General features: G+C 31.9%; 1 protein-coding gene across 2 annotated transcripts in view; it reads left to right on the forward strand.

Moving 5' to 3' along the window:
- LOC134718759 (receptor-type tyrosine-protein phosphatase S-like) overlaps positions 1-5,567 on the forward strand; it is a 39,537-nt gene extending 33,970 nt beyond the window's left edge. Inside the window, exons 22-26 of one of the 2 annotated variants that reach the window (XM_063581449.1) lie at positions 181-282; positions 2,511-2,702; positions 3,316-3,513; positions 4,318-4,404; positions 5,363-5,567. In XM_063581449.1, coding sequence (XP_063437519.1) covers positions 181-282; positions 2,511-2,702; positions 3,316-3,513; positions 4,318-4,404; positions 5,363-5,367 — 584 coding nt within the window. In that variant the 3' untranslated portion in view covers positions 5,368-5,567. The remainder of the gene's footprint in view (positions 1-180; positions 283-2,510; positions 2,703-3,315; positions 3,514-4,317; positions 4,405-5,362) is intronic. The other variant, XM_063581447.1, reaches the window with a different exon arrangement.
- Positions 5,568-8,949: the final 3,382 nt, after the last annotated feature.

The raw sequence follows: 8,949 nt of genomic DNA on the forward strand, positions 1-8,949 counted from the left end.
ATTACAAAAAATGCCATTTGAAATTTAATATAGCTCCCAGTTCTAAAATTTCATGGTATTAATCTTACTATTTCTCGTTCCAAGAGCACCATATGACGTCAGAATTAGGCCATAGGGAATGATTAAAAATTTAATATAGCACCCAGTTTAAACTATTCATGATAATGTTACTATTTCTAGTTCCAGGTGCACCATATGACGTCAGAATTAAGGAAAGAGGAGAAGAGGTCCCAACAGTACTAGTGACATGGAAAAGACCAAACATCAAAGAACTCATAGAAGGTCAGTAAGAAAATCTGTAAGCAGAGCTTAAATTTGTAACTCAGTATAACCCCGCTTTAAAAAAATGAGGGTAAGCTGTTTTACCTCTGTCTGTCCATCCATTCCTCAGTCCGTCTGTCCCATGAATATTTTCATGGTTTATATAAGTTAGCTATACCATGTGATGCGTTTTCAGATTCATCACTCGAAAACTTCCTGTCTACCGAACACTTGTATCATTTTACACATGATAGCCAAGTTGAAAACTTTTCGTCACATTTTTCTAAGGAACTACAATACAAGGATTTCTGAAATTTGGTATCATGGTTTATATTTAGATAAGTCACCTATACCATTTGATGCGTTTTCAGATTCATTACCTAACAACTTCCTGTTTACCGAAATATTTTGGCAGGGGTATCATCAGTAAGCAATAGCTCACAGTTATACTTGTTTTCTTATCACAATTTACTTATTTTTTAGACTAGAATATTGAAAACTCATAAATTACTGCAAGGTTTTTATTCATTTGAATAATGCATCTGGGTGAGGATTGCAATAATAAGAACTAGCATTCTCATTGCTTATACAGACATCTGTTTGCAAATTTTTAGAAATGTTACTGTTCAAAGGGAGATAATCATAGCTTTTCTTAATTTTCTCTTTTGATGTACTGTAAAAAAGTGCTGACTTAGATTTTAAATTTATAAGTAAAATTAAGTTTTAAAATTGTGTAACATGTTTCATTACATATACACAACTGTATATGGTCATGATGGTGTTCCATAACTGAAAGGATATCGATGCAATAGAAGATTAAACCATATTTTGTTTTTGAAACGGTTGAAATGACAGAATGTAGAGACAGTGAATTTTGTTAGATGTTTTGGAATGTCTGTTTTGACTAGCTGGGGTCATTTGGATAAGTGAACTCCCACCACAAAATTATTAATTGATATCTATATACTTTAGGATATATATTTTTTTTCAATTGATTTTTTTTTAGGATATACTATTTTCATATTGATATTTTATATTTCACAAATATGATTTAATACTTCCATTTTTTTTTCTTATTTATTCAGGATATATGTTATTGCAATTATGTTGAAGTATTGAATATATGTTATGCAGTTAATATATATATATATATTTTTATATTTCGTGATATATTTCAAATTAATATTGGTACAAAAAAATGTATTACATATTATTGGATATATTTTAAAAGTATTTTTATATTATATTTTACAGGATATATTTTCTTTTATATATTTTGGAGTATGATAGATATAGGAAGATGTGGTGTGAGTGCCAATGAGACAACTCTCCATCCAAATAACAATTTAAAAAAGTAAACCATTATAGGTCAATGTATGGCCTTCAACACAGAGCCTTGGCTTACACTGAACAACAAGTTATATAGGGCCCCAAAATTACTAGTGTAAAACCATTCAAACAGGAAAACCAACGGTCTAATCTATATAAAAAAACGAGAAACGAGAAACATGTAAAAATTACATAAACAAACGACAACTACTGTACATCAGAATCCTGACATAGGACAGGTGCAAACATTTGCAGTGGGATTAAACGTTTAAATGGTACCAAACCTTCTCCCTTTTTCTGAAACAACAGCATACATCACAACATAGAAAAACACACGATAAAATATCAATTGGCAGGCTTAACTCAATCAAAAAACTAAATTACATGTAATACACTATGAAAGAATAAATTTGATCTGTGATATCTGAATGCAAAAGCACAGTATATAAATTATTAGGGACAAACTTTCAAGGCCAAAAAGCAAACAAAGCCATGGTCCATGATCAATAAATTAATACATATTTTTGTTTAGGGGCTAGCTGAAGCATGAATATAAAAGCGAAGATGTGATATGATTGCCAATGAGACAACTCTCCACTAGAGACCAAAATGACACAGAAATTAACAACTATAGGTGACTGTACAGCCTTCAACAATGAGCAAAGCCCATACCGCATAGTCAGCTATGCCCGAAATGGCAATGTAAAACAATTCAAACGAGAAAACTAACGGCCTTATTTGTTTAAAAAAAGCATGCTCCTATCATCCTAAGTGTGTAAGATTTTATCGCTGTATTTGCTATTGTCTCTTTGACCCATTCCCCATTTCCATTCTCAATTTTATTTTTATTGTTAAATATGTTATATTTGATATTTCAGGATATATTTCGATGAATTATTGATATTTATTTGATATTTCAGGATATATTTTACTGTATACCAACGACAGTTCTCTCCCTCTTCACCAGTGGACAGGAGTATATGAGAGATCATTACAGTACATTATAAAGAACCTAGCTTTCAATACCACATACTTCATACGGATACAGAGCCAGCTGGATGATAGATCTGGCATTATATCAAAAATTAAATACTTCACTACAAGATCAGTTGGTAAGACTTTCACATTATTAATGTACAATCATGAACAAAGGAAGATAACTCTAACTCAAATTTTAATTTGCCTAGCAAAATACAATAGACCACTTTTGAGTTCATCCCTTACAGGAAAAACTTGTCAATAAGGCGCGCCTTTGTGACATCATTTACCAGATAGAGGGGGTCGTCTGTATCCCTGCACTATCAATGTTCATCAAGCATCTAAGTGATCGTCATTGTGCAGGATAAACTTGAAATAGTTTTTGTTTCGTAGGTACTTACGCTTGATTCCCTAATGACAGCAGTGCTGATTGTCAATTATGAGAATTTAGTTTGTGGAATAAATCGTGCAATATAGTATTATAATTTTCCAACCACTCACTCAACATTGGAATGGCAGTGACGTTGGTCCTAAACACATGAATGATGTTCACTAAAACCAGAGCTTTTGACGGAAATGCATCGAACTCGAAAGTTGTCTATTTAATCAAATTTTAGGATTCATAAAATTGCCAAATGCCTGCTCCATCATGATTCAGTCATTCTCTTATATTAGTTAACTACATAATAAATTGCTTGCAAACATCTGATAATTTACAGTATATGATTTATTTCTTCATGTTTTCAGACAAATCCAAGGATACATTACCTAACCCTAAAATTACAAGTGCATTTTCTGGATCTGACTACATACAGATAACATGGCAGCCACCTGACTATGCTTACATCATAAGAGGCTATATTCTGGGATATGGTATACAACAGCCGGGGGAATATCAGGAAATGTTACCCTTCAGTGAAACTACATTTAAGATTAAAAAACTTGGTAGGTGATGTACTGTTTTTGTTTAAGATTCCTTTTCCTTTTAACTAAAGGTACCAGCGGTGAAGGAGGGTAGGACCTTTATGGGGACTCCGGGATCAGGTGTTTTTAAAATCAGGATTTAGGGATTTTGGAATTGATCCTTTCAGGATCCGGGGAATTTTATTTTTGAATTTCAAGATGTCTGGATTGAAATTTCTTTAAATTCAGGACCTCAGGATTCAATGTTATTAAGCCCAGGATGTCAGGACCCCTCTTACCCCCCTCAAAGGTATAATCAAACTTGAAAATGTTGAAACACAAACTGACAATGCCAAGACAGAAAAACATAAACAATGAAGGCAAAAATAAATAGTATTTAAAACACAACATAGAAAACTAAAGACATGAATGAACAGAAAACTAATATAAAAGTCAATTAATAAATGGTTATTGTTAAAATGACTAATTTTTTACAATTTTTACAAAGTATTGGAATCTTGTCTAAGTCCAATCAACCCAAATAGATTTGAAAATTGTAATTTGCTGATTCTCTGCTAAGTACATGTATTTAAAAGGAGAAGAGGATATTTATTCATGAACTCAAACACAAGAGTAAAGATTAGTCAGTCATAAGTCAGGCTAATGAGTCTCAGCATTGTAATCTTGTGATAAATAGTCGACTTAGTTTGTGTGACTATTAAAAGCAGGGTATTTTTATGTACATGTTATTATCATGAACAAGCCTGAACTATTTGCCAATGTACATGCATCAATCATAAGGTGGGTAATTGAATAGCTTTACTTTAGATTTATTTTCTGTTACAGCTCCAGAAACTGTGTATCACATATCTTTAAGAAGTTTTGGTGAATTTGGTGAGAGCGAGAGAGCTGTTCTATCTGTTACTACAACAGGTAATAATAATACTTATCTTTGATTTTATCATTTTGTCCTTACAAAAATTTTCATCTGCCCCATGAATATTTTTCATAGCATCTTTCTCAGGAGCTACATTACAAGGATTTCTGAAATTTTGTTTTGGGGTTTATATATATAAATCAGCGATACTGTGTGATGTGTTTTCAGATTTATCACTCTACAACTTCTCGTTTACCAAACACTTACATATTTTTACACTATTAAAATTATCCAGTTGTGGCAGGGTATCATTGGTGGACAATAGCTATCAGTTTCACTTGTTTATGCTTAATTACTTATATGATGCAATGCAATACACTGATGATTACAAAAATATTATTTGCAGCTATATAATAGATGGAGAGAAACTCTAAAAGGAAAAAAAATATAAAAAAGTTGAGACCTACAAAATTTCTTTTTAATAGGCTTCTTTAGGGGTATTGCTTTTTATGATGATTTTATCATTTTTTGTGTGTTTTGCCCTTTGTTTTGAAAACTTAAAATATAATAGACACTTTAAATAGCAAGACTGATCAACAAAGAATATTAACAGGAGATAGAGAGAAATTTTGAACAGAAAAGTGATTTGCAATACAAAATATTTTTTTGTCATGAATTAAGGTACTGAAAACTCAGAAATTATTGCAATGTATTTATTGTTGGGAAAAATTTGACAGAGTTATATTTGCAGAAATTTAAACTTACAATATGAATTTTTCATATATGAGTAAAACAGGGTTTAAAAAAAAATCGCATTTCAGTCTAATATGAAAATATTATAATAATAAATTCATACAATAATTTCTTAATTTACAGTATTTAGACTTATGGAAATATGACTGAACTTGCACCATTGTTTTACCATTTAAAAAAATAGTTTGTAAATATAAAAGACTCTGTGTGGTTTTTGTTTTGATATATAATCATGTTTTAACAGATATTTTATCTTTTCAGCTTGAGGAATTAATTTGTTAAAATGTAAAAACAGTGAACCTTCCAGCAATCAGACTGATGGAGTAAATGAAACCATTAGGATACAGACATATGTTGACTTATTCTCTCTTTTTTTGTCTAGAGAAAATATTTGAGCTCAAAAGACTTGTATAGAATACCAAGAAAAAATAAATGTTACTTTTTCATTATTATCGTTTTTTAATATTTGCTTATGAGCTCAGTATTGAATTTTATATTCTTTAATTTATGGATTATACTGTTTTGCACAACTACCTGTATATCGCACAGGATATCGATGCCAATCACATTCCATTAATAAGAAAAGCAGTGCTAGATAAAACCATTGCAAAAGAAATGCAAAAGGACAAAGAAGCCCTCCCACTTCCCTAAAAAAGATTGTATAATTTTTGTTTAAATGCAATTTTGGTGAAACAGAAGTTACATAATTCATGCACATCTGGTGTTAGAATGAAATGCTATAAACATTTCAGTCTTTAACGCTACATCAAGGAAAACACTTTATTTAAGTTCAATCGAAAATATTTTTTGAAATAAACTTATTCAGTTATGCATCATGTTGCCCAATCAATTGCCTACACCAGGGTTTTCGCTGGCGATTGCCATTTTCTCATTTTATGAAAAAATAAAAATTGTGGCAATTTAAATTCATCATTGGCGAAAGAAATACATAAATAACAATTCATCTTGGTTTTTTTTCCCCAATTTCTCTGACTTTACCTGATTAAACAATACTGGGTACCCACCTTGAAATTGATATGATTTTGACAGAAAATCATTAATCATCTGATTGCATTTTATAGCTGTAGGCAACAATGGACTAAATAATAGAAATGTTGATTGTATTGTTTGACGACATATGTGATTTTATACTGCACTCGTTCTAATTGAGCTGTCAAAATGCGTTGACTGTATATTTCTATGACATATACAGTCACTGACTGGATATCACTTTTCCTCATGAATATCAAAACAGAAGTTGCCGAAATAATATTTAATTATTCATACAACCTCTTCAACCTGTTCTTGTTTCCAATGCACACAACAATCCGTGGAACGACTCAGCCTTATTTCTTTTGCAATTATTGGAAAAATATATTTCATTTGTTAATATTTTTTGTTTGCAACCTATAAATCATTATTTTTTATGCTTATGGCTGGTATTTTTAAAAGTCCATACTCAAACAAGTTTTTTCACCATCAAGTGTAGGTTTCAACAGGTAAATGTACATTTCATTGTATTTTTCTCCGAGAGCATGATATGAGGCCTGTTCAAAGCGGATTTCCCCCATATTCAAATCAAATGAATAACCTTAACGCATTAAACAACAATTGAAAATGTTTTTTAGATTGCAGTATAAAGACAATAATAGTGCATTGACTTGACATGTCAATGATATAAGGATTCGGCCTGAAACGGGGAAATAGCTCGGCACTGCCTCGCATTTCCCCGTTTCGAAGCCTCATCCTTATATCGTTGATATGTCAAGTCAATACACTATTATTGTCTATAAATGGCGTCTGTCACATTGTCACAAAATGATGTATAAAACAACTTGTTGACGCACGTGTTTGGTTTGATTGATTGATGGTTGCTTTACTCCACATTAGCATAAAAAGACTATATCATGGCGATCGCACGTGTTTGGAGCTACATAGTTTTTAATTACCTCTCATCTTCTTTTAACGATGGTCCGGAAAGGAAAATGTTCATAAGCAAAAAAAACTCTGATCTTTAACTTTGATATATATTATTGATTTGGAGAGGGTACTTTACAATCGTTTTGGCGATGCACGTTTTAAAGCATAGTTTACGTCTCGACTTTTTCATTTAAGATGGTCCAGAGAAGAAAACTGCCGTTATGAAGAAATATATTCAAAAGGAAGAAAAATCTCTGACTTAAGTTTTTAATCTTCCACTAGAAGGAACATATGCATATCTGATAAATTTATTGAAGATGAATCCCGTATTCCCAGAAGTCAACAAATGATAATTTCATGATCTATATTTTAATTTTTATACAACCGCAAAAATTGAAACTTTTTGGTCGTATATTGGTATCACGTTGGCGTCGTCATCGGTGTCATCGTCCAAAGACATTTGGTTTTCGCACTATAACTTTAGTATAAGTAAATAGAAATCTATGAAATTTTGACACAAGTTTTATGACCACAAAAGGGTTTGGATTAATTTTGGGAGTTTTGGTTCCAACAGTTTAGAATTAGGGACCAAATAAGCATTATTCTTGGTTTTTCGCACACAATAACTTTAGTATAAGTAAATAGAAATCAATAAAATTTAAACACAAGGTTTATGACCACAAAAGGAAGGTTGGGATTGATTTTGGAAGTTGAGGTCCCAACAGTTCAAGAATCAGGGGCCTAAAAGGGCCCAAATAAGCATTTTTCTTGGTTTTCACACAACTTTAGTATAAGTAAATAGAAATCTATAAAAATTATTCTAATCTTCTAGGTTACATAGATTATTTCCAAACTGTTTCAGATAAATGCTTTAAAGACATTTATGAAACTTGATTTTTACAAACGCATCACTGAATTAAAGAGTCATCTCCCTGAACCAAGGTCTAGTGAGTCTAGTTCATAGATTTTTTTTTAATTTGCCAATTAAGGTATTTAAATAATCTCCAATTTGTGTTTGAATACTTTTGAAGTCAGTAAACTATTTAAAATCTTTTGATTTAAAATCAAGTACAGACAATGCACTGTTCGCTCTTTTAGAAGTCAATTCAGTGGCGGATCTAGAAAATTTCATTAGTGGGGGCCCACTGACTGACCTAAGAGGGGGCCCGCTCTAGTCACGCTTCAGTGATTCCCTATATAAACAACCAATTTTTTTCCCAAAAAGGGGGGGGCCCGGGCCCCCTGGCCACACCCCCTAAATCCGCCTCTGCAATTAACATTTTAATATACAAGATTTTATATACGTTATAAAAATTAATAAAGACATTAAGACAGAAATTCAGCTGGTGGTGTCCACTTGAGCTTCAAAAGCAGTGCGTTGTAAAAAAAAATTAGTCGAAAAATGCATATCTGCAAAAAGTTAGACTAACAGTCATTGTCTCGTTACGTTACGAGAAGTGGGACACTTTACAAAACAGAGTAATTCACACATCAGAGCCAAATGCCAGAAAAAGCTAAATGGACATACTGATTTCCGTAATCTTTACTACTTTGCTTGTCATAATCATTTTTATTTGCCTGGTGGGCAGTCATCTGTAAGTGATACTTTATAAGTAGTATATTGCCTTGATTTTTCATCATGACCTTTTATATACTTTGTATTGAAACTGATGCTACTTATTTGAGTAAATAAAGACAACAGTAGTATACCGGAGTTCATTAGTCATAAATCAATCGAGAAAAAAACAAATCCGGGTTACAAAGCAAAACCGAGGGAAACACATAAACTATACGAGGAAAACAAAGGAACAACAGAAACACCGAAGTACAACGAAAACAAACTCCAACACACATAGAAATAAACTATTTGATAACAACTTCCATATTCCTGACATGGTACAGGACATTTTAAGAAAAAAATGGTGGCT

This window comes from Mytilus trossulus, chromosome 5 (genome assembly GCF_036588685.1).
Source record: "Mytilus trossulus isolate FHL-02 chromosome 5, PNRI_Mtr1.1.1.hap1, whole genome shotgun sequence".
Taxonomy (NCBI): Eukaryota; Metazoa; Mollusca; class Bivalvia; order Mytilida; family Mytilidae; genus Mytilus; species Mytilus trossulus.